The sequence below is a fragment of the Phoxinus phoxinus genome, assembly GCF_949152265.1.
Source record: "Phoxinus phoxinus genome assembly, chromosome: 20".
Taxonomy (NCBI): domain Eukaryota; kingdom Metazoa; phylum Chordata; class Actinopteri; order Cypriniformes; family Leuciscidae; genus Phoxinus; species Phoxinus phoxinus.
The window spans coordinates 13,870,909-13,898,133 of record NC_136895.1 but is presented as its reverse complement, the minus strand read 5'-3'; the positions used below and the strand labels follow the sequence as shown (position 1 = coordinate 13,898,133).

Genomic DNA, 27,225 nt, shown 5'->3' with positions numbered 1-27,225 from the left:
TGCCGAAATACAGAAAGGAAAAAAAAGAAAAAATCTATGAAAATGCTGCCAGCAGCTGAATCTGCTGCCAATGCAGAAGGGACACGTTACAAGTGCTGGTCCCTCTGGCAACAGACAGATATAGAGAGCTGAACCAAGCACCTGGATCTTAAGGAAAGAGAATATATTTGGCCTTGGTGCAAAAGGTAAAAACATCTGAGTCAGTTCGGCTTCTGTAGTGACATCTCTCAGTGTCTGTGCAGTCTGCCGACAAAGTGTAAAATGGATCAGTGGGTAACAACTAGCATACTGTTCAATAACAGGTCTACACTACTTTGGAACATGTTTTGCGAACAGCGGAAGAAAAAAAATCTCAATTTCTTCAGACTGACTGATGCAATTGTTGGACGTTAGGAAATACATCATGCTACCACTAAATTTGCAGAACTTTTTAATGATCTTTCCTGTTACTTTTGAATCATTTTGCTAACATTTGAGAACTCAAATTAATTAAAGAAGAAGAAAAATGGACTCAAAAGAATGATTCAGTCCTAAATTGGCATACACAGTCAAAGTTAAACTCTAGTAAAAATAGAATAATATTTAGCCATTTTAATATGGTTAAATATTAAATAAGTACCATTTAAACGTTTGGGCTCGGTAAGATTTTAATGTTTTTGAAAGAAGTCTCTTATGCAAAAAAAAAAGCCTGCAATTATTTGATCAAAAATACAGTAAAAACAGTAATATTGTGAAATAATTTTACAAGTTAAAATAACTGTTTTCTATGTGAATATATTTTAGAAGGTAATTTATTCCTGTGATCAAAGCTGAATTTTCAGCATCATTACTCCAGTCTTCAGTGTCACATGATCCTTCAGAAATCATTCTAATATGCTGATTTGATGCTCAAGAAACATTTATGATTATCAATGTTGAAAATAAATGAATAAAATACATTTTTATTTAATCCTTGCAGAAAAAAACATTATATATATATATATATATATATATATATATATATATATATATATATATATATATATATATATATGGTATATATATATATATATAAAAAAACTTTTGTTCAGCAGTGTATAATTATTACTGAAAATTAAAAAATTATCTATATAATATATTAGTTTCACCTATTAAGTTGAATTACTGAAATAAATTAACTTTTGCATGATATTCAAATTTTTCGAGTTTTACCTGTTTATTTCAATGACTGAAAAAAAAAAGCTAATTTGCTCTGTAATTCCACTGCTCATATTGAGTTATAAGCGGTATAAACATGTCTTTCGTCCAACAATATGTGAGCTGTACAACATAAAGAAGGTTCCATGCATGTTAGTGTAATGCAGTTAAACTGTATCACCACTAGATGGATACCTGCATCTGTTTTCCAATATCAAAATGTACACTAAGTGCACAGACAACAAATAAAAAAGTGCCTTTTTTCATAACTAATATCAACACTGGACTAGTCTGGGTAAAGATAGCAGCTTACAAGAGGTTGGAAACAACAATCCAGATATCAATTGTGATGTTTACTGAAGTTTGTTTTCCTTGTTCTGGCAGTTTCAAGGGAGCAATTTCCAGTGATGAAATTGAACCGCTCTCCTTGAGGAATTCATTAGAATGAGAGGAAATAGTCCCCTTGTCGATGCCTTTCCTGGAGGGAATAAGCCGGACGTGGACCCTGGGGCATGAGCGCGACACGCTGCCAGCTAATAAAGCTCGGGGCTAAGCGGAGACAGTCGCTAAAACAATACAAACAAACACAAGCAAATACGAGTGGGCGACGCTTTGGGGGATTGATTGGCATGTGCAATTAAAAACACTCGGAAAAGCAGCACAAATAGAGTTTTATAGTTAAAAAGTGAAACAGTTTCAATGTTATGCTAATTTTGAGAATGCTAAACGGACATCAAACTTTAATAAATAATCAAAAACACCAGAGTAAATGGTTTAAGCCGTTTCATTTTATTTATTTTCAATTTCAATTAGCATACAAAGAATTAATGTGCATCTTGAATGTTAAACGTTCAAATAAACAGTCAAAAAAAGACAAATAAATAAAAAGTTGCCTGTCGCTCCCAAATGATTTGGGTTAAAATAGAGAACAGACCGTGAGTGTCCGATTCATGTGTGCTTTACATGTGTGTAAAGGATCCAGATCTCGCTGGAGAAGGCTTTGAGTGCCTTGTTGAGATAAATACATACTATTATCTATAAGGCAACAAGCATAATCTGTTATCGTGTTAACATAAGGCGAAAAAAGAAAAAAGGTGATTATTGCAAAATACATTTAAAAAGAAAAGGGTAAACACTAAAAATGCTCTCGATTAAAGTTACAAAAAAAAAAACATACCATTTTATACTTGGTACGGTCACAGCAAATCATACTGTCTGCAAAAGGTGCTGCATAATAGCTGCTGTCTGTATAGTATAACTTCATACACGCTTGTGGAACTCGTATCAGGCCGAGTTTGCAAAGATCACAAGCCACATTCTGGAAAGCAGCACATAGATTACAGTCTGGAAGAGGTCAAGAGTTTGCGTGGACGTAGCGGAATTGTACAAGGCCAAACGGACTCATTGTAAAAAGTCATTTGTAAACGTACCTCTTGTGTCGCATGTAAACCAATTGAATGATGTAATTAGAGCCAATCTCTTAAAAAAAAAAACCTTTTGGTTTACAGGAAGAAAGGCACTGTTTTCGTTTTTCTTCTTCTTTTCTTTTCAGAGCAAGGCACTATGAAGGCATAGAGAATGTGTGAATATTTATAAGTTACTGCATTGCAAGTGAGGCCTTTGCATTAAACATTAAAGTTCAAGTATCAGCCGTAAAGGTGCGGATACTGGGAAGAATTTGCTTTTTAAAACGGACCTCGCGCTGAATGCGTTATACGATAACGCAAACGCACCGTGTTGTCACGATCAATGATTTATTTAATGCATTTAAAAACTCTAAGACTTGAAATCCCAAGAAGAATCGCAATAAACATGTTTTAGGTGCGGTATGGACGGCGAGGAAAAAAAGAAAAAAATTACTTGGGACTGAGTGCATGTTTTTCTGGCATCACAACAGCAAGATGCAAGTACAAACTGCTGAGGTTTAGATATAGACTAGTAATTTAGCCCATATTAAATTGCGACAAATACCACTATGATATCACGCTCTTTTAATAGAAAGACAAACCTCCTAAATGTTTTAATGCAAGAAAGTTGCTTTTTAAGGGGAATTTTCATTCTCTTTTTATAGGGATGTTTTTCTCATAAAAAAAAAATAAAGTTCTTGGAATGGGGTGTTATGGGATTGTGAAAAGCATATCAGATTTCGAGCTAATGCGGTGACAGAACAAAATGGAGGTATATACGCAATCATCGCACTGTACCAGCATCGAAACGAGCAACAATCAAGTCAAACCAGTTTTAGAACACTGCTTAATTTTCCATTTTCTTCTTTGGAGAGCTATATTAAAAGGTCAAGGTCATTTTTTGTCTTTTTTATACCAAAGGCCTTTCTTTGTGCCTTACATTGTATGTTTTGTACTGAAAGATGCCAGGTTTCATTACGATGGAGCAAAACAAGCTTTAAATGACATTGGTGGGTCAGATGAAGGTCTTCAAAGTAGAAGCAAGAGGAATCGGGAAAGCAAACTCAGTGTGCGATCGTCAAGGCTTGCATTTGCTTGGCGATGCTGTATACGTAGGTGATGTCAGGTCTTTTCTCTGGGTCGGGGTTGATGCACATATCTACCAGTTTTCTCAGCTTGAGAAAAAAAAAAGAAGATAAAAATATAAGATGTTAACTCATAATACAGATCAATAATACAAAGCTCCAGACAAACCCCACCTAGACCCCACACTTTTGAATGGATTTGATATATATATAATATATATATATATATATAAAAGCGACAGTCACAAAAAAATAATATTTTTTTAAATACATTATTGATTTTATATTTATTTATATTTTTAAATTGTTGTAAAAAAATACACATACATATAAATCTTTAATAATAATACTAAAAATATATATTTGCAACCGTTTTAGTTTGAGTCTGGATCCCTGTATTAGTCAATAGTTTAAGACAAACAAGATGGCAAGTGTTTCAGAGAACAGGAGAGCCGAGGGAAAGGCTCCAAGCAATGTAACTTCCAGCAAGAAGCCCTCTGGCCCTGCGAATGTTTGTTAATTCCCTGCTACAAACATTCTACACATAAAAGAAGTACACAAACATACAGTCCCCGCCAGTGAGGGACGGGAACGATAGTCGTGATGCTGCACTGAGAAGTAAACTAAGCCCAGGCAAGCAGCAGCAGCATCATTAAAAGTGGGGGAAAGGGGAAAAAAAGCGGAAGGAAAGAAGATGCCCCTGTGTCAGATCGCCATGGCAACCGCCTCTCTTGCCGGGGCCTGGCTGCTGTTGCATGGCGCGGCGTCTCCTAATCAGCCCGGCATGTGAAATGCAAATGCAGACAGTCTGAGAATTAGTGGAGAAGAAATAGGAGGCGGCGGCAGTGGGGGCGAGTAAGGATGCAGATATGTAAAATATTCATGCTTTTGCACTAGAGAAACGCGGGGGGTTCGATGGTCGCGCCCCCCTCCCCCCCTCGTTTTAAGGGGGGCTGTCTGTCAGGTGAGATACAAGAGACGGTAAATGACACACCAAAGATGAGCGGCTGACACTTTTTTGCCTTTCGCCTTCAGGAGCATTGTTTACATGTAGACAGGGAGGGAGGCAGACCTTCCTGCTGCACTGGAAAGCTGAAGGAAGTGCTGAATGGAGGATGAGTCGTGCCAGGCTTGTAAATAATAATAATGGCAGCTTTGGTCGGACGTGCCGGATCTATCGGAGGATTTCGTGGGTTCTCCAATGGTTGACATCAGAGAGTGCCGGCATGTTACGTGGAAAGACCGGCTTTCCATGCTGGAAATTCACATGCTGTTTTGGTGATGGACCAGTATTGAACATGCAGTTCACGAGTATGGGAAGTAACTAATAAGAGATCGTTCTGATTATTCGGTCATAATTTACTCTTTACCCTAATGTTGTTCCAAACCGGTTTGACTTTTGAAAAATTTATTTTGTAAATGCAATAAAAGTCAATGGGATCCAATGTGTGGTCCACAACATTGGATCCCACTGGCTTTCAATAATGTAGGGACAAAAACAGTTGAAACATTCTTCAAATTATATTCTCTTGTAAATAAGCTCTTAAGGCCCTGATATACTCACGACAAATTTATTTTTAGGAGTAAAACGAAGTTCGAAATATGTGATCAGCGATATACTGGTAGCGAATATCCGACCACGCCCACACTGCTGAGAGCGACGTTTAGATGAATATGTAAATATGTGCTGCGTGCTTTCCTCTAAATAACAAAATAAACACACAACTAAATTGAGAAATAGGCAAGCATTTTTAAAATAAAGCATAAGAAAAGCATCCGATTATAGCAACATGGATTTGTTTGCACAAGCTCTGCAATTCGACACTCCCGTAAAGTCACGGCATGTTTATTTATATAGCACTTTATACAATAGATTGCTTAAAATCAAGCAGCTTTACTGTTTTAAACATGAAAAACTGTGTCAGTGTCTTGTCTCATCAGAAGTATAACATTTTCTACTATGAAGTCGCTCTCCAGTGTGTTCATGTTCTCACTCAGACGTCTAACCTTGACTGACTAATAAGACCAAATGAATAAAAAAATTAAAAAAATACGAGTAAGAAGGCGGAGCCTTAGCGCACACCTACCTATTACATAATCGCCATGAAAGTAGTACAAAGGTGTTTACCAGCCATAGCAAACTTTTCAGGAAAATTTGCTTTGTCAAGTTTTTCTGAACTGCCAAAACGAACTCCAATTGAAGTTCATTTTGGCCTGATTTTGTTTAAAAATTACGATTTCTTCGATTTTGCTTGAAGTATAGGGATCTCCCAGTCACGTGACCCCTAGCCGCGTGTCAGCCATTTTGACGGAATACATCCGTCAGCTACTCAGTGCAGTGATGCGCGGGTCAATGTACAAACAAACCCGCACCCGACCGACGTTTTCAACTAACCCGCCCGCAACTCGGACCGCAAAAAATAAGGAAAGAACATTTTGTACCCGACCCGCATTTATTTAGCTAGTAAATGCTCATAGTAGCGTCATTGGGCCATAGACGTAGGAACTAGGGGTGCGCGTGCAGCATTTTTCTGAATGTTGTATGATATAGCCTAGTGTTATGTTATAAAGGCTTGATTTATTTATTCATTCATTTCGTTTCATTTTCTTAACCATTAAGATGCTGCATGTGTTTATCCAGTCTAATCGAATTGTGCGTCTCTCCCCGGACTTTCCCAACAAAAATCCCGCCCGCCCCCTCTCAGAAAATACATAAAACTGACATTACTGAGCTATATGCGTTTAAAAGTAGCCTATTAAAATTGCACAGTGGCTTTGGTCAGTTCAACGTGTTGGGAAACCGGGCATTTTGTCCCGCGTCAGCTTTTATATAAAGTTCATAAGGCGCTCAACATTCAAAAGGTAAATAAGGATTTCCCACTTGCATCTCTGCTGCAAAAGGAGAATTAACTTATAGGAATCATAGATCCATATGAAGCACCACAAGTTCTTTTTACAGGCATTAAATGTGTAGAACAACTTCCTGACATTGAGTTCGGTGACATTTACAGCTACATTATTCACTTCCCATCACGCTAACGCTACACCGGAGTAGACATTCTCTGACCGGAGCTTCATTAAAAGCATATAGAAGCTTAACGTTAGCATGCTATCGGTATCACGAGTCCGGATGGGTCAGCAACTCTTTGATTTGGACGCCAGCGGGGAAGGATTATTCAATCATCACCGCAAAAGTTGGTCTATGTATTTTTATAACCAAATTATAGTGACGTTACCTGTAATAATCTTTAAACTGAGTTTACAGGGGAAAACACAAAATAAAATCACCTGTTTATTGCCACCAACCACTTGTTTCTCCGTTTTATTTCTTTTGGGATACATTACAAAGATATTCCTTTTGTATGATCACGTATCTGATCGGATCCAACTCACAGCATCGCTCGGGCATGATGGGAATATTTCGCGACGAGCTGTAGTATCACCGGCGGTTTAGCATTTTCTATTCCGTCAAAATGGCTGCTCCAAATGGCGTGACGTCACGCGGGACGTCCCTATATCTGGGGCCATTAGTGAGATTGACACTTAACAGATTGACATTAAGGTTCGGCCACATTAGCAAAATTTCGACAAAATTTCCTAGGCCAAAAAGGTCATTGCCTATTGTCAGTAGTGTAGCGATGTATGAAGCACGGCTCACATGGCAGTCACTTTCAGACAAAGCAACTTGGTCAATGTGGCGAAGTCTGCATGTGCAATTGAAACATACCTCTTCAGAGTAATGGTCAGACGGTAGTGGGGGGTAGTCACACTGCTCGATCTTTTTACACAGCGAGTACAGGTTCATTTTGTCCCCGTAGAATGGACTCTGCAAGGCAGCCATCTAAGTGAGAAGAAAAGAAATGTGACTTTTAGAGAGAAGGTTTCAGACATCTTGCTTGCTTAAGAAATGGGTGACTTTTCTTATGAAGCAATTTGGCAAGGTTCATATCATGATCATTTTGATTCAATTCATTAAAACAAAGGTACAAGTAGTGAAAATGCATTCCTGTGAATTAAAAAAAAAAACATTTACTTATATTGGCTGTCATTTTCATGGTTGTTCTCTTAAAAGACTTCAGAGTTCACACCTGGAGGTTGAGTAATTCATTTACTCCAATGCAGGTACCCATATCTCTCATGCCAGCAATGCACACTAAATCTTCATCAAGCAGGGGCTGACTGTCTGTGGAAGAGACTATGGTGTCCCACGTCACAGATGGCAGCAGACAACTGCCATCTGTTTGCTCAAGACGTCAAAAAGCTAAGAGTCAAGTCTATAGAGCATGCATCATGTCACTCTCGAGATGCTGTGCGTTGCATTAACGATTTAAGCACATAAAACATTCTTACACTCTTAAAAATAAAGGTTCTTAATGGGCATTGCTGGTTCCATGTAGAACATTTAACATACATAGATCATTTTCCACTGCACAAGAGGTTCTTTAATGTGGAAAAAGTTTCTTTAAGATAAAAAAAATGTTCTTCACAATATGGTTCTTCAATGGCATTGCTGAAAATCTTTATTTTTAAGAGTGTGGAACCTTTCCATTGCAGAATAGGTTCTTAAGATCATTTAAAACATGGTTCTTTCAAGAACTGTTCACTGAAAGGTTCTTCGAGGAACCAAAATGGTTCTTCTGTGGCATCACCGCAAAAACATCCTTTTGGAAACTTTGTTTTTAAGAGTGTACTTAGAACAATATAGTTCATAACTTTACTATATAGAATAATATAGTTAAGCTGTAGGATGTTTAGCTTATTGCTACATTAATATCGAATTCAACTGATGTGTGTTGAGACAAATCTGAGCATTTCACTGGCTCGTTTAACCTGCGATTTCACAATTTTTGCTCAGTTGTATTTCTGACTTGTTAACGAAGTAGTTCACCAAAAAATAAACGGTTTACTCGTCCTTGTGTCATGCTAAACCTGTATGACTTGGTTCTGTTGAACGCAAACAAAGATATTTTAAAGACTGAAAACCGAAACAGATCAATTTGGGCAATAGCCTAAAAACAATCACGCCACAGGTGGCAAGTATCTTCAAAAGAACAACTACAAATGAAACGCATCCATTTACTCAACACTTCTAAACCACGTTCGCCAACTCATAGCTAAATAGCTTTCTGTATCTGGCCTGATACACTTAGCAAGGAAAATTATGGATGTCCTGTCCCAAGAAACCATAATAACACGAAAAAATTAAATGCAACAACAAAGCTTTTAAAAAGGATGATAGCATTTCAGTAGATGTTTGTGAAATTAATGTAGAAGATGAAAAACAATGTTGGGACATACATCCTAGTGGTATGGAAGAGATGGATGCAGTGCATCCTGTTAGCCTGGAGCTGTGCAATCCAGCTCAGCCAGGGAGGTGATGCTTTGATGACGTTATGAGATTATGATACTGCAAAAGCAGACTGGCAAAAACAGCCCCATGCAAAACAACTGAGGAAAAAAAGCTTTCCAGATGCCAAGCATGCAAGCCACACAGTGCTCGCACGAAACCACTACACCGCAAAGCACACTGGACGAGAACTCAATTAAATTGACATAGAAGGACAGAAAAGAAACGGCGAGCGAGTTAACGGTGGTGGGGGTGTTGGGGGGTGTGATCGAGCGAGGCGAAACGACGGTTTGGGCTGTCAGAGGAGGAGCGGAGGAGAGGAGCGCGGAGTGGCAGAACTCATGGAGCAGAGCCGGTTTCATCACTGCTCCACACAAAACGGGAAAGGGAGGGCCGGAGGAAGGGGGAGTCCCTCTCTAATCACTGGCAGTGCAGGAACTGGGAGGACTGGGGTGTTTCTTTAACATGTACCATTCTTACACAACCAGTACTTCATATAGTATTTCGAACTAAATGTGTCAGAGCAAAAGTCACCAAAAATGCTCAGGTGTTGTTTGAACAAATCCAAAGAAACCACACCCAAGTCTCCATACCTGCATTAACACAGCAGCAAAATTATGATTAAGTGACATAAAAACAACAGTGACAATTGAATTCTATAACTAAAGTGACTCTTACATTTTTAGGATTCACACTTGTACTCAAAAGTGAGCTTGGTTAACCTGAGAGTTGTTGCATTTTTTTCTTTTCATGTGGATTTCCAGTACGGTAACTCAAATAAACGTGAGGAAAAAAATGGATGCCATGTCCCAAGAAAGCATTACGATACTAAAAAAATGTAATGCAACAACGAAACTAATTCAAAAATAAAAATCAGCATTTCGGTATGCATGACTTTGCTAAAGCAGAAAGAGATGAACAAACAAAAATGTCATGTCATTTTAAAGTTGTATATCCAGTCACTGCCTTCCATCAAGACTCGACAGATTAACTTCTATTTTTACAAAGTTATTTATTTGTAAATGGTTGGGAAGGAGCATGAATAATCATTTTCACAAATGAATTGGCACCTCTAATTCCAGATCTTAAACTCATTGAAAGTCTTTGGGATGTGCAGGAGGAGACTTTACAGAGTGCTGGACTCTTGCATTGACAATACAAGATCTTGAAAAAAACTGTATGCACCTCTTAATCAAGAGGTGCATCAATTTTTGGTTGCAAGTGGATACAAAATTTTACGAGCTTTCATGTTTGCGGTTGCCAGATGTCAAGGTTTTAAATCCCCCAATCAGAGCTTTTCTCTTAAAAAGAAGCATTTTCTGCCCGGTGTTTTACTTAATCTTTGCAATATGGCAACCATAAACATGAAAACTCGTAGAGGCTTGTAAAACAGTCTAATATTTTGTATCCTCGTCTTTTGTACAAAATGTACACGCGCTCTCTCCACACTGTGTAGAAGTGCGATGATCTGAAAACACTGACAAACATTTAGGGATCTCCATTTGAGATTATGCTTAAATAAAAGTGTCACCCAGTCAGTCTGTGTTCTGAGCCGCTTGCGCTGTTTGCTGTGACTGCCATCAAAGCCCCTCAGTGATGAGCTGTAATAAATCCAAACATGGATCTCGACTATAATGTTTGAGATTGCAGTTGCTGAAAAATTCACTTACCAGTACTTATGGCAATTCAAAGCCTTTTTTTTTTTATAGAAATACAATAACGTAATTTGGAATTACTATTAGGAATTTCACTGTTTAAATTTTGGAGAGAAGTTTCTTGTTTTACCAGTAATGTAGAAAGTGTGTTAATTTATATGATAAATAACCTATAATAAATCAAAGAAAAAGATGCAAAATAAACCATGTATATGAGCTGACATTCTCTTGATTTGTGCTTATATGTGAAAGTGCAATAATTCTAATAAAATGTAAAAATATGTATTTTTTAAAATGACAACAATCGTTGTGATTATAATTTTGAACGGAATAATTGTGATTATCAATTGAACCATTATGCAGCATGATGAAATTGTGACTAAAAACTAGACTAAACTGCCCAGACATTTATGCCCAGTTTCAAAGACAAGGCTTAAGGCCTAGTTCCAGACTAAAATGCAGGTTTTAACTGAAAGCAACTTGCACTGACTTACCTTAAAATATATCAGATGCACACCAGTGAGTTATTTAAGGAATGTTTATAAAAGTAACTAAAATGTCCTAATTGAAATAAGGCCTAATCCTGGCTTAATCCATACCTCGTCTTAGATTAAATTAAAAATGGATAACGAAGTAAATTGATAAAGTAGTCAGGTAAACTTAGACATGCTTTTTTTCTCAGATAGGTAGGATGAAAATAATTGGGCCAAAACTTGATTTTTGTAGAAAGATGCATCTCCTCCTTGTTCCTTCATCAGTTATGGGGATGGAAATGTGTGAGTGTGACAGTAATGGGCTCTGTGAATGAGTGTGTTTTGACCAGACTGCATTTGGTGTGTTTTTCCAGTGAAAAAAATTCTTCACAGCAAAAGGCTAGGTGTTTTTCTCTCTTATACAGACTCAAGATGATATACCTATAGTGTCATTTCATAGCAACATCTGTTTTGCCAGTGTGCCGCCACTCTTGCGAAGAGTTCCTCAAGATAATTGCGACGTGCAGGACCGAGGAACGGCATTTAGCGAGAGGAAAACATAGCCGCGGCTTAGACTGTTTACATGCGGTGTGCCTACCTGTGGAAGTGTGGCCGCAGAGGGGGGTCAGGGGCAAGTAGCAGCTGTAGCCAGCAAAGGGTTAAACAAGGACCACCATATTTTCATGCATCTTCCGCTTCTGACAGATGAAAAATGTCAACTGTCCTGTTTTTATTTTGGAGTTTTTGCACTATTCATCTGGTTCATTAGTGCCTGGGCGCTCTTGGCCCTGACAGCTGCTCGCCCCGTGCTCCCGGCCCCTGAATTTTTCAGGCTAATTTGATTCGGGGCGCCCAGGCGATGGGCAAGATGATTGACTTGCTCCCTGACCCCCGGAGCCCAGCAGCTCCCCTCATTGGTATTCCAGAGGAGTCCACCCCGCACCACGCTGGCCTGCTGTCTGTCTGCGGGGCTTCGGCTACCGGTGCACGGTGGCGAAAGACACACACGTTTACACACTCACATGCACACACAAAAGAGGGGAAAAAAACTCGCACACACAGACACCAAAGCTTAGAGGAACATATTTAAACAGAATCTCAACCACCAACATGGTGGTTGCGCTGACACAAATACACACTCGACACACACAAAAAAAAAAGAGAGCCACGCATGCTCAGAAACACACACACACATAGATAGATGCTCACAATATCACAACAACAGGAACCGAAAACAACCAAGACAGACATAACCACATATGGCCACCCAGACAGGAAGACAAAAACAGACTCTTTTCTAATTCCTACCTTAACCTGACCACCCTGGCTTGCTACGATACTTCCTTTATTTAGTGAAACTCAATACTCTACAGAGTTAACCTCAAATATCTCACCCATTGTTGTAGCGTGGAGACTGCAAAGTGAACTTGCATTAAGAATTTCCATTCCGAAATTCCCAATGGCGCATCAAATCAAGCTGACAAAGCAAATGCAATCAATCAACATATAAATAACTCGGATTATGGCTGCTACCATTTCAACAAGTGTTGATTACATTAATAGCTTGGAGCATTTTATTTAGGGACACATGCATATCAGTACCATATTGGTCGAAAAGTTTTTTTTAAATCATATTGGTCCAAAATGGATTTTTAATTGTATATGCTCATTTACACTTTTTTTCATTTATATTCAGATTAAGTGAAAGTGTAAGTAAATGTAATCTTTCATCACAGTAAATATCCATTTTTCAAACCATACATCATTATCATGATGCCTTAATTCACTTGTAACATTTCAAATGATTGATTTCAGTTTGTACGGTTTTATTTTTTATATTTATTTTGACAAAATAGTATCCAATTTTAATGTCAGCCTTTGATCGCATATCAGCCATAACATGAAAATAAATACTGGCTTATCGTATCAGAATTCAGAGAGAATGTCTCAGTCAAGGAGACCATTGTTTTATTATTGATCTCTGTACTTTGTTGAATTCTTTGCATGCCAATTACACTCCTAGAGAAGGTCCTGGCTCTCAGGAGCCATGGAGGAGGGCGTAGCATATGAAAAGAGTCATGTTCAAGTGTGAGAAAACCATCATTATTTCATGTTGCTCATCCTTCTCGCACTCTTTTTAATGATATATTAATCAAATGGAAGTGCAGGCATAAGGAAGGAACACAATTAAATATGAATCCATATTCTGCGACTTGAAAAGTCCTCGTCTGACGCCACAAACTGACTTGTACAAACGCCTAACCTACACACACATTGATGTTTAAGCTCTCTGGGTTTCCCTCTTGAGCAAATGAGAAGGGAAAAATCACCTCTCCTTTTAGTAGCGCGATCACCCCGAGAAGAAAAGTTTTAGACGCGTGTTGTTTGTAAATTTGCTGAATGAGTGTGCAACGCTTCTTGGTTTTATGCATCATTAGCAAAACATGGGTGCGGCTGCTCATCAGAATGTTAAGAGTTCTTCTGAGATACTGGCGTTCACGTACGCCGCTCTCTCAAAGCGCCTTTAAAGAACATGAGTATTCTGCAGCTGTACACGGCTGGGGCAAATTAATTCACTAAGCTATCAAATTAAAATCTGAGATCTGTGGTGAGAAGACACCAAGGTATACTGGGTAATCTATATTTGAATAGGATTCGGGGAGAGTTTAATTAGCTCAAACGTCTTGATGAATGTTTACTATTCAGGTGTGGGATAACACTTCCCCCCCAAAAATCTGCAAAAATACTTGAAAATATAAACTTCCTGAGCTCTGAAAACAAAGTGCTATGCTGCATCCCGCCAACTACGGACTAAGCATTCTTATTTAATGAAAGAATATCATTAGCATCACATATCAAAAATTCAACACTTCTCTCGCACCGTGTGCATGCTAATCTGCTTACTTTTAACGCTCAACGTCACTTAGAAGATTCGGTTCTCATCTCCGATGTTCTACTCAAAACACATGGTCGTAAATGAAGATGTGACTTCACAGTTTTAATTGTAAAACCTGGAGCAGGAAAACTGGCCTTGTGTTTTTGCGATGAAGGGAGATGCAATGGTCTCTGCCTCTTATTTATGCCAACATAAATCCGAAACACCTTCGAGAACGGCTATTAAGAAGAGTTTTAAGAGGACTTCAAAAGGCCGAGCCAGACCGTAAGTGCTGAGATCTACCAATATGAACTCGGTCTGTCTTTAATAGAGAGTGGAGATGGTGCGGGGCGGAAACGGCAAGGACACAGAGAGGGCCATCGGGGGAGCTTGAGACGATCCTTTCATTTTCAGCACCATAAAACCCAACACCAAAACCAATTGCACGAGTGCTCCAAGGATGGGTTAGGAGATCATAGGCTAATATAGCCACAGGAAATGGTCTTGATGGTTGGGGGAAGGAAAATATAGAAAATTTATGGTCTGATTCAAGGTTAAATTGGAGTCAACTGAAAGGTGAAATCACTGAACAGTAGTGGTGAGGATTATGATTAATCTCAGCTAATAAAATCATTAGAGTCTTTTCACCAAAAGATTTGGTCACTGATTCATCCAAATGATTCAATGATCTTATTTTATTACAATTTGCATTTGCAAATCTAGGAAAGGACGCCAGAAAAAGTAAAACTAAAAATAAGATTAAGCCTAATTCAAAATATCTATAAATATGAAATACTTAAGTGAATGAGAACAATTTGTTCACTTAAAAAAACGATTCAAAAACAATGATTCATTCAAAAATGACCACCAAACTGTTTCAAAATGGTATCTTAGCTTAAAGCTGCAGTCCGTAACTTTTTTGTGTTCAAAATTTACAAAAAATATATATAAGCGAGTACATCATGAATTAATTTTCCAAACTGTGATTTTGTCTTATCCTGAATCACTACGGTCCACCTATAATAAGTGTTTATATTCAGACTATTTTAGACTGGTTCGATTCGGCCCCGCTGCGGAGTAGCGCAGTACCTGCGTGACTCGTCACAGACATAAACAGAGAAAAGTATCTCCGGCAACAGTGTTCTTCTGCAAGATGCATGCAGTTCTGTTTATTAAAAAGTTACGGACAGCAGCTTTAATAACCTGTCTTTAACCATTTACAATAAATTTTAACTAGCTGCGTTACCTGTTTGCATATGTATTTGTATTGTAAATGCTATTAATTTAAAAATATGAAGCTAAAAATACTAAATATTCTTTCTTATCTGCAACAGAGCCTGCTAACGGTTGACCTATTCAGAAAGTAATTGAAGAGAAGGACTTCAAAAACTTGGTATAAAGTTTAATAGAAGTTAGAGTCTAGTCTACTAAAAACTTTGATTGGCTACTTTGTTGAATAGCCAAAATATTGCCCAACTAACACCCAAACAGATCAAATGACCCTCAATTCTTCCACCTACCACAAAACCACACATTTCTCCATATTGCAGAGAGCTCTCAATAATGCAGATGGACCGTGGTGTACAGTGCAGAGCTATTGACCGATGCGCCATGGGGAGCACGTGTCCCGTCTGCCGTGAAGGCCATTTGGGAGTCAACCCCAACTCTGGCCTTGTCCTGAACCCCTCCTATTCATCACAGGATGGCCGGCAAGCCACATCAGCTGACCAAATGAGCTCCAACCAAGTGCGTCGGCATCAAACGGAATAGCAGATGCATATGGAGGAATACAATGCACAGATATTGATGATTTTCAATCGAGGTCTCGCAACCTCAACGGCTTCCACCACCCCTCACCCCCCTCGAATCCTCCATAACAGATCGAATAAAAGATTCATGCTCTCAGAATAAAGGAATTACATGCACACATATAGGCCTTTCACACAAAATAGATCAATGAGGATCAATGGAAGATGGCACAAGTCTGCAAATTAACAATTCAGCAGTTCAGCCCTGCAATGGAGCACTGCAGATAGCTTTCAATTGTCTACTAAGACAATGTTTACACACACACACACCAAAATAAATTATTAAACTGGACACATAATATATGGGCCTATATGCACAGTACCTGGGTCAATGATATGATGCAATATCTTTTTGTCTCATCTATGAAATTAGGCTTGCCCCCTAATAGTCCAGTAGTCGAACAAAATTTAATTACCATATTTTCCGGACTATAAGTCGCTCCGTAGTATAAGTCGCATCAGTCAAAAAATGCGTCATGAAGAGGAACAAAACATATATAAGTCACACTGGACTATAAATCGCATTTATTTAGAAGAACATACATTTAATCTGGAAAGGCAAGTTATTCAACTACACAATAGCACACAGAACAACAGGCTGAATAGGTGTCCGGTATGTTAACGTAACACATTAACAGTTATTCAGCTACACAATAGCATAAATAACATATACCTGGGAGGCTGAATAGGCTAAATTAACATTAGCCAGCGAGTCCAACAAGTTACCGGTAAGGAAGTTCACCAAGCTCCTGTGATCTCATTCCACAACACTGAATCCATTGAGTTCTTCCTCAATGCCAACTAGAGCGCCCTCTCCCGGCTGTAGACGGTAATGTTTTCTCTTGGTTCATCTCAGTCAGTATTAATTAATTTAGATATATAAGTCGCACCTGACTATAAGTTGCAGGACTAGCCAAACTATGAAAAAAAGTGTGACTTATAGTCCGGAAAATACGGTAGTCAGTTAGCTGAAAAAAAAAAAAAAACTCCACAGGAAGTTGCAAAGTCACGCAGTCCGTAACCGACAGATCATTAACAAGGCTGGTATGTTGGGCAGGAGATCCAAATGTTCGCCTATCATTCATCAACCTCGAAAAACAGCTTATTATTTGAAACATGCAAGAAGTAGCCTAACGTTAGTGACTTTACATGACTTTACATCTCACTCTAACATTAACCTAGACAAAGGCATTATTTGGTACACATCCAAGGGTGCGGAGATCACTAGCCTTTTTTCCTGATAACAGCAAAAAACACTTAAAATGCTCCATAATTTCTGGTCATATAGATAAGAGTAATATTCCAAATTCCAACAGAAGTTGCACTGTTGAAAAATAAAGAAAAAACAGATGCGCTTTCTGCCGTCTCAGACTCCGTGAACTGCTTTCTGTAGTAAGTCACAAAAATGAACCGAAACTTAGCGTATACTTGCCTCAAAGACATAACAAATATGTCTATTGAAAGCTTGAAATTTCGAGAACAACCTTATGAAATGTTACTGTATTAAACCACTATACTGTAAACGTGCGATTAGTCAACTATTCGCTTCAATAAACGACTACCAGTCGACTAGAAAAATCTTTAGTTGCTAAAGATCCTAAAAATACATTAAAAATGAATTTCACACAAACAATGGTTTTATTACATCTCCACTGTGATGAGGATGTTTTTAGTTTCTGAATTATAATTCATTTGGATTTTTTTTCTGAGACGTAAAGGCAAAAATGAAAGCCAAATGAAAGGCAAAAAAGAGATACAGCTATCATGACATCACAATAAAGAATAACAACCTTTAAAGAAAAAAACCTGCTTCACTTCTTAGATTAGTTCAGGTTGCAAAATGTTGTGATTCAACTCCTCAAAAATTGGAATAAACAATTACAAAAATGTAAATGTTGTAAGAAATTTTAAAATAAATAAAAGAAAATCAGTAGAAAATGAAAAAATTTAATTTGATTATAAAATATTTCTTAAATTGTTCTTTATTTTATTATTAAAATGCAATGTATATAAAATGCAATATATTAAAATGCAATTTAAGAAAATATAAAAGTAAATCAAACGTTTTCTCCAATTAGTAAAAGATGATCAAATGAAACCTTCATGATAACGAAAAAAGACTCCAAAGTTATTGTTCTAAAAAAAACTGCTTTTAAAGTAACATCACAGCAACTGCCGACGGGTTTGCTGATCATCAGATCTGTCACTCAAACAGATGTCAATTCATCACCTCCCAGCTCCCCGCCCCCTCCAGGTCACGTGACCCGCTGGAAGTGGGACAAGATGAAAGTCTTCGTGTACCATGGGGCAACAGCCCCGATCTGTTCGAGGCTGAGCCTGGGCCTGGCTTTAACAGAAGCTTAAGAGATCACAACTGTTACCCGTTTGCCTTCTCCCTGCACTTGGCTGACCCATGGCCACTGCGAAGCAGGATGGACTGATCACACTGATGGGCCTGGTGCATTATGGGAGACTAATTAGTGCCAAGAAACACTGTCTCCGAGCAGCGGTGAACTCAGATGGTTGTTTTTCAGCCCCAGGCACTTTGGGAGGTGTAGCTACTGGTTAGCTTCCCCCCCCCCAAAAAAAGAGACAAAAAGACGAAGTGGAGAAAAAACACACTCAGGGGATTGAAGGGATAGAACGGGTACCGGACTAACAATGTATCTATTTCCACAATGTGCGAGTGTGAATTTGCGCCTGCTTGCGTGTTTATACACCAGTTTTTGGTAGCCAGTGCATCCCACGGGATCGAGCATCGTGTCATTTATGGATTGCGGCTATCCATTCCAGGTGGCCCCAGTCACCTGGTTACAATGAAACCAGAGCCAAAAAAAAACAAAAAATGCCCACTTTTGAAAAGGGATCAGAATTTCGCAAGATCTGATGTTTAAAAGGACAGTTCCCCAGAAAATTTTACTTATTTCTTATTTACTCACCTTCAAGTAATTTCAAAGACATACTATCTTTCATTGAGCACAAAAGGAGAATTTCTGAAGAATATACAGGCCGCTTTTTCCCCCCTAAATAATGAAACCAGTTACAGTCTGAAATAGTTTGCCTAAGATACATTACAGGACAAGTCATTTAAGAATCCTATAAAATATTTTTATATATTTTTATTACTAAAGAAGTACCAGACGTACACATCAACCTAGACAGGAGGGCCTTGGAAATATTGTCTCGTCAAAACGTTTGAGAACCACTGCTATCAAAGCATTTAAAAAACAACCAATTAATTGTTGATCTAAATGACCTGTAATCTGAATCAAAGTATCAAATTATCAAAAATAACTTTTGAATAAAACTATAAAGTCTGTAGTTATACACTGTAAATCTTGATAACCATTGTAGCTCTTCTTGGTTCATTTATGAAAGCAAAAAGTAGTGACGTTTTATTCTAATTCTTATAAATCCATTGGTCCAATTCACAAAATAGAATGATTCATTCATAAATAAATAGGTTGATTTGGTTCTCAACTTCAACTGTGAATCATTGATCAAGTCATTATCTGAAATGGATGACTTTTATTATACTTTTATGTTGTTGAGTATACATTCACTTCTATAATATTTTAAAGAAAGGCAAGGATGTTCTTCAAAAATGTACCCTTCATGTTTTTTTTTCAGGAAAAAAGAATGCTATACGGATTTGGGAAAAAAGGAGGGCGACTTAATAATGACAGAACTTTAGTTTTTTAGGTGAACTGTCCTTTTAAGGTCCAAACACACTGTTGACCCCCTTGCAACTTCATCTTCAATTTAGATTAAGGGCTGAAGAGAAAACTGCTGCTCCGAGTCTAATGGATCCTGGTCCGCTGTGTCTTCGAGAAGCGTATGCTATTAAAGCATAATCAAAGCAGGCAGTATCATTTCATAGCAAGAGCGCTCCATGTTATTTAAAACACATGTAAATGTCATTCAAATTTCCTCATCAGCTTGGGAACATACTCCAGGTATCCTACGCAGAGGCCAGTTACCTCAGAGTACAAAACCATATTGTTATTTTCATGACAGACCGCAAGGTGTAGGATTGCGTCTCACAAAAGGAGACGAACGGTGCTGGCAGAAGCTTGAGAAGAGAAAGGGAGAGTTAGGGAGGGCCGGGCTGTATAAACGGAGGAAGGGGGAGTGATGGGATGGGTTTCTATACCTTACCTCATAGAGCAGGCAGCCTAGCGACCAGATGTCAGATTTGAAGTTATATCCGTTTTCGTGTATTCGCTCGGGAGACATGTAATATGGGGTGCCCACTGGAACAGAAAAAAAGACAGATAGAGACAGAGAGAGAGAGAGAGAGAGAGAGAGAGAGAGAGAGAGAGAGAGAGAGAGAGAGAGAGAGAGAGAGAGAGAGAGAGAGAGAGAGAGAGAGTTAGGCTGTCTGGTTTGCTATGCGAGGAGTTCATCCATGGATGCTTCATTGACAAAGGTTTCAGACTGAGGAGTTTTAGATGACTAAAGAGAGGTTACTAACAACAAACTCAGCGATGCGTGTGTACAGTGTGGAGGAAAACACATTTTAACAGTTTGTACAATACAGACGGGTCCATTTTGAAAGAAATGTATACTTTTATTTGGCAATGAGACATGTATAATGTTACGAAATAAAAATAAAAGCTGTTCTTTTGAACATCAGTTATTTGTCAAATAATCCTGAAAAAAATTAAGCAGCACAACTTTGTTTAACATTGATAACAATAAGAAATGTTTCTAGAGAAGTAAATCAGCACATACAGTTCTAAATGGTAATGAAATAAAACAGCATTCAATGTATGATGTTACATTAACATGAACAAAACCTGTATAATTTGGGAAAAGTCATAGTTTGGTGTTCATATTAGAAGTAGAACAACTTTTACAGATGGAGCCAAGTGCTGTAAATGCTCATGAACGCATGTAGGTGGTTTAGAGATCTGGGGGGGGAAGGGGGCTGCTTTCAGGTTGCAAGTGTGTTTTGGGGAATGAACATCTCAGTTTACATTCAAGCAGATTTCAAATCTCTCATTCACCTCTCATTATAAAAGAACCTCAATGATTTACAACAGAAGCCATTCAACACGGCCAAATGAAACTTTAATCAATTCACTCGAGTTTTGTTCTTTCTCCACTCTTGTACGTCGGATTTTCTTTGAAATTTGATAAACCCCAAACAGCCACTGTACCAAAACCGTCTTCGATGGTTTTACCAGTTCTGCCACAGGAAAATCGAGGTCCTATCTGATGATTTCACACTGTAGTGCGGGGCTCATGCATGACGGCTAACCACCAACGCATACTGGTTTGGTCTTGCCGTTTGAATATTGGTCTTGGTCATTTGTGTATTTTTTTTTATATATTACCAATAGAGTGAGTAAGGGGTGGAACTATCTGTTTGCTCAACCAATGGAAGACAGTGGAAATGTTTGGGAAACCTGCCAGAGGTAAACACAAATTACGTGCCATGATGTCGAACATGTTGGAAGGCATTGCGAATTGCACCGTGACAGACGTGAGACTGAGCAGAGCGTCAGGTCGCTTAGTCTGTGGCCCTGCAAAGAATTGTGGGTAATTGGCAGTGACTAATAGCCATCAGGCAGAAGAGCGGGACCCAAGAGGCCAGTCAAACTCCCTGCGCTGTACTCCCTGAAGCCGTGACAAGCTCTTTACTGCTCAGTGACTGTGGCCAACCAGCCATCCACCGTGAAAGATTGATGATAGAAAGAGAGGGAGGGGTAAATAAGAAAGAAAAAAAAAGAATAGAGTAAAAAAAAAAAACATTCTGACAAATGCTCACTGTTTACGAAAGTTTAGCCTTGGCACAAACAGCTCAGATGTGACAAAGCGCTAAGAAGTCTCAGGTGGCGAGAACAAGAGCCAAAGCGAAATGTCTCGACACCGAACAGCGTCAGAATGTTTGGGTGGGTAGCGGGAGGTTGAAACACTTGCTGAGAAAAACACAAGTGAAAACGTGGCCCTTCCCTCCGACTGTCTCGCCCCATGATGCAATCAGTGTGTCAAACAGACCTACGTTAAAAGCATTTTCTTTAAAAAAAGTAGAGGAAAGTCAAACAGATGGTGAGAGTTGGACTATGAGAAATTCCAAATGGCATCGGTGGGATCTGATTGGTCAATATTATTGATTTCAATTGTCATAAATTCATGATTATACCTAGGGATGATTTATGTATTTAAAGATTAACCAAGTAAATGTTCGATAATATCAAGCTAATCGAAGTGTAAAAATAGGCAAAAGGAGCATTTACAATTAAAGAAGAAAAATCCAACAAACCTCTAATATCGTTCGATAACCAATATGGTAGAAATGTATTGTGTTGTGTATTCCTAAATATATCTGTAAAGCTGAAGTGAATTCAGAAAAATAGATTTGCAAAAAAAAAAAAAAAAAAGATTACGAATGTTTTGAAACCGGTTTCCAAACACTCCACCCATCTGCCACTGGTCAAACAAACAGATAGTTCCGCCCCCAAACGCACGCTATTGGCCGACCCAGTGTTGCTATACTGGGTTGCTCGGGATTCTAAAGAAAAGAGCAACTTTTTTTAAAATCAACTTGTGTTGACACTTTTTGCGAGAATGAACTTACGATCGGTATATTTTAAAAGTTGCCCCTATTAAACTACTTTTAAAAAATGTGAGGTGTGAAAAAAATATTATAACCTTGAAATACAACATAGAAACGGACCTCTTCATCACATGCATAACTAGCAAAAAAAAATTAATTGGTCATCAAATTTGTGCTGTTTCAAAGGAGTGCATCGACATCCATCAATAGAGACTTGAAAAGGATCTTCTTTCGTGCGAATAATTGTATAATAGTCAAGAGCTACAGGGCAACTACTCCGACAACATGTCAAATTAAGAGTGCATTACATAGTCATGCAAATAAATTGTAAGTCGCGTTGGGATTCATTCCCATTGCCATGAATTATGACATTACAATGCATTCTTTGAGAAATGGGCCAATATCCTTTTTTGTACGGCAAAACAGAGAGAGAAGAGATTACCACAGACTCTCAACGGTACGCTAATTACACAGAAATCCACAAACATGCTTAATTACAAAAAAAGAAGTGTAAACGGTGCGAAGTGAGGGATTAAAAGAAAAATCCGCTCGGTCCCGTTAACTCTCAGACCTCTGAGTCAGAACAGATCTCCCCATCACCTCTAAACCCTCGGATGAGACGCTAGCATGTAATTAACATGCTCTCTGCGCTAACTGCAGAATACGAGGGTTCAGGATTAGCTTGCTTTTCCTTATTTTAATTATCCATTATATTGTTATTTCTCTCTCTGACTTTCTTTTCTTCCGATTTCCTCTTTAAAAGCCTCCCTTTCAGCTCATTACCCTGCTTAATTTAAAGGCTAGGAAGCCTCTGGCAGGAAAAGTAAAGATGAGCTATCTTCCTTTCTTTCAGTCTTCCGCTTTGTTTGTATCTGTGGGCTGCAGAGCCACTCGGAGACGGAGTTAAAAGGCTAGGGATCGGCTTCTTAAGAGAAGAATTGACAGCCGTGGAACGGCACTTCCCGGACCTCCATCCAACGTGCATCCCAGAGTTCTACCGTGGTGGTTTGTCTCATTACAGGCTGAACTGTCAACCCCCAAACCGTACCGAAGCAACCCTGCACCCTCCACCCTAAACCGCCCCCATGCAGGGAGAGAAGCGAAAGAGGGGGGGGGCGATATTGCGAGGAGCGAGAGAGAACGGGAGTGGGAGCGGGAAGCTTTGGTCTGCTCGCCCCTGAGGGAGACACAGATCGAAGGTCTCTTTGCCCATGGGTGAATTTAACCTGCCATGTAGACACTCATGAATTTCATACCCTGCTACGGTTCAACCTTCAGCCTTCGTATGGAGAGCCTGAGCCTACGGGACAGGTGACAGAGAACCGCAGGAGTCTCTCTCTCTCTCTCTCTCTCTCTCTCTCTCTCTCTCTCTCTCTCGCGCGCGCACACACACACACACACACACACACACACGCGCGTGCTGTACCTACCTGGGTGTCTTTATGCTCGTTTGTACATTCCTACTGTCAATACTAAAACATCCCGAGAGAAGAATTTCAGGCGCTCGGATAAATAAATAAGTAGGTAGGGAAGTAGCTAGGTAGATAACTCTACAAAAGACAAGTGCAACTGCGGTGGTATGATACACCAATGCATTAGCGGTTATAAATCATGTTGGGGTCCTAAAAAAGCCTTGTTAGGGATCCCTAACATGGCAGTCTGTAAATGATATGGTGTGGCACCGGCCCCAGGAGCAGGTGCGAATGGATGATGCGGTCGGTTCCCAGGTGACGCAGGCGCCATTAAGACATGATTAAGGACAGCCCTGATTAAGCCCTTGCCGAGATTGTAGCTCATTCAGAGACGAGGAAGAGAAGCGTCCTGTAGAGGGCGCTGTGAGTTCAGGTTTTCAGATGCATGCGTTTCCTGACTCAGTGTTGTTTTCAGTAAAGGTGAACGCTGGAAGTATGCAATGCAAGACATGCTGCGAACTTGAGGTTATTTCTAGACACTTGGCAAAACATCTTCAGTGTTTTTTCTACTTTGCACCGACATCATACTCATCATCACGCTGACATAAAACATTATTTTATACTCCTACACACAGATGCATTGTTTACCTATACATAATACATTTATATGCCATTTATATTCTGTTTCATATAGTAGTTTGTGAATACAAGACAATAGTTAAATCTATTCTATTGTGCTAATTGTGTTGTGTTTACTGTAACCTGTCAGCAATAGCCTAATAATTCTAAATGCAGAAATAGAAGTCTAATAAGCTTAATGAGATCACAATATTAATACTAAGTACATTTTTACATTTTATAAATAAAACATGAGTTTGACATGGCCGACCAAAACTCACTAGCATAATGCCAGAGTGTCTCTATAATATTTGGGTCCCTAGATATGGTTTGGGTTGTCCATTATTTTATAATATTTTGTCTACAATTAAAAAATAAAACACTAAGAACTAAAACCAATCGTTTACAAATGAATTTATTTTAAAGATCGTATTTTAAAGATCGTATTAAACAGTAAGGGTGTAACAATATTAAAACTAGGGCTGCACGATTTGGGGGAAATGTCATATTGCGATTATTGAGGTCAATATTGTGATTGCGATATAATAATCAAATGGTTTCAGGTTTCATGAGGATTGTTTGAGAACTTCAAACAATCCTCACATTAACCCATAATTTTTTTTTTTTTTTACAAAAAATCACATATCATATTTACCTGTCTAACAGGCAGGGCATATACAGAAATTTAATAAATTTATCAAACGGTCTGCGCTGCATAAATTATAAATTATATATATACACTAATCCTTATTAAAGTTATAAAAGTTCTTTAGTCAAGAGCAGTGGGTGTTTTTTACAGAGATCATTAGTGGCTACTGTGTACTGTCCCTTTAAGAGCAGCCGCTGCTGACAGAGACGCGGATCTCACATGCGACTCATTCTCTCACGAGTCACAAACTCTTTACGTTCATCGTAAGACTGCTCTTGTGTTATGAAGATACTCGACAAAAAAGACATTTTGGCATAATTGTGTGTTATTGTTCGTTCAGGCGCGAAAGAGAACTGTATGTGCTGTCTTGTGCGCACGCATGATACTAGCGCGAGTCTTTCTGTGTGTCACAGTCAGGACATTCAAAGGCAGCGTGCTCTTTTTTGTCGTCGCGCATGAATGGTTTAAAAGCATTTGCATGAATAAGAGCGGGTTCATGTAACACTAGCCAAAGGATGACAAAAATGTACAGATGCTGTGTTAATTGCGTTAACAGCCCTAATTTGTTTATTACATATAAAATCGCAGCATTTTGCGTCATATAATCGCATATGCTTGACATCGCGATTGCGATATGATTAATCATGCAGCACTAATTAAAACCAAACCGAAAGCCGCGATACGTACCGTGGGTGGTGTATCACGGCTTTATGGTTTGGTTTGAATATTATTAAACCCCTACTGTTAAATACGATCTATAAAAAAAAAAATCTCACAATAAGATTTTGAAATCTATTTTACCCCCGCTGAACTGCCCAGCCCTGGCCCATTGTTGAGGTTGACCTCACTTTACCTTGTCACAAAACCAATTTTTTTCCCCTTGACATTTGATTAAATAGTAATTAGGGGTGTAACGGCAAACGTATACTATGCGTACCACAAATGTTTGTGTGTTTTATGTGTACAAGACGAATTCTTCGCAGCCAAACCACCATTAATCGCAATAATCTCTGAGTTTAGTTACTTTCTGTAAGAAACAGTGTAATTTTTCAAATGATGTCCATTTTATCACGAAATTCACATTTTGACGCTCTTAAATGTGGAGTGACAGATCACTGTGTAGGCGCCTTAGTTTAAGCAGCAGCGCGGAGCGCGAGAACGTGATCATCTCTTACTAACATGAACATCTGAAGGTATGTTGAAAGATACAGTACAACTTACTGATACGTATTATATCTTGTGTAATCACTCAATCAGTGTTTCAATGGCGGAAACACATCAGTAAAACAGCTTGTAAACAATATCCCACGTAGCATTACATTTACCTCAGGCAAGTCTTTCAGTGTCCACAGCTGGTTAGTCAGCTAGAGAAATAAACTCTTTTGCTAAATATATGCAATATATATTATTAATATATATTAGCCTATATATTAATTATATTTTACTTAACCTGTTAGTGATGTCTTGATTATTTAATGTGTGTTTAAAATATCTGTCATGAAATGGCAGCCAGTGTGTAAATGATTATATTTCAACAACGAATTGGAGTAAAAACCTATAATTAAGAAGTTAATGCAAAAACTGCCTTATGTGCAGTCTACATGTTTGCATACAATTTGTTATTTGAGTATTGATTATTATTTTTAAAAAGCAACTAAATTCAGGCTAATACTTTGGGCTCTGTTGTTAACCTTTTAATATTATAATAATTTGCAGAAAGGCCTCCCTATATAGTTTACAGCATTAGCAGAGATACTTTTTTTATCCTTAAGAAACTTTTAATTATAACTGAATTCATTTAAAGACAGACACAATTTGTTCAGTAAACCACCGTTTAAGAAAAAAAAAAAAAAATGTGTTTAATTGTGCTGTACTGAACAGAGACCTCAAAACCGAGGTCAGGGTTTTTTTTGCCGTTACACCCCTATTTAACAGTGTTATTAAATCAAATAAATAATTGACTCTCAATATTAGTGTCTCCTAAGCCAAGTGAATCAAAGTGGATTAGACAAGAGAAATATGATTTAAGATATTTTGTACTAAAATGTATCAAAAACGCTGAGCTTGATGGTGAAAAAAAGTATTTTTTAGCAAAACCACTGTCTATAAAGCAGAAGACAAGCTGTTAACAAATTTGTATACTCTTGAAATGAGATTTT

At 38.4% G+C, this 27,225-nt stretch overlaps 1 protein-coding gene across 3 annotated transcripts in view; it reads right to left on the bottom strand.

Annotated features, from left to right (window-relative positions):
• Positions 1-1,943: 1,943 nt before the first annotated feature.
• The window catches only part of nek7 (NIMA-related kinase 7), a 71,534-nt gene continuing 46,252 nt past the window's right edge, over positions 1,944-27,225 (bottom strand). For all 3 annotated transcript variants that reach the window (XM_079593678.1, XM_079593677.1, XM_079593676.1), the window contains exons 8-10: positions 19,984-20,078; positions 7,395-7,508; positions 1,944-3,757 (exon numbers count right to left, since the gene is read on the bottom strand). In XM_079593678.1, coding sequence (XP_079449804.1) covers positions 3,647-3,757; positions 7,395-7,508; positions 19,984-20,078 — 320 coding nt within the window. In that variant the 3' untranslated portion in view covers positions 1,944-3,646. The remainder of the gene's footprint in view (positions 3,758-7,394; positions 7,509-19,983; positions 20,079-27,225) is intronic.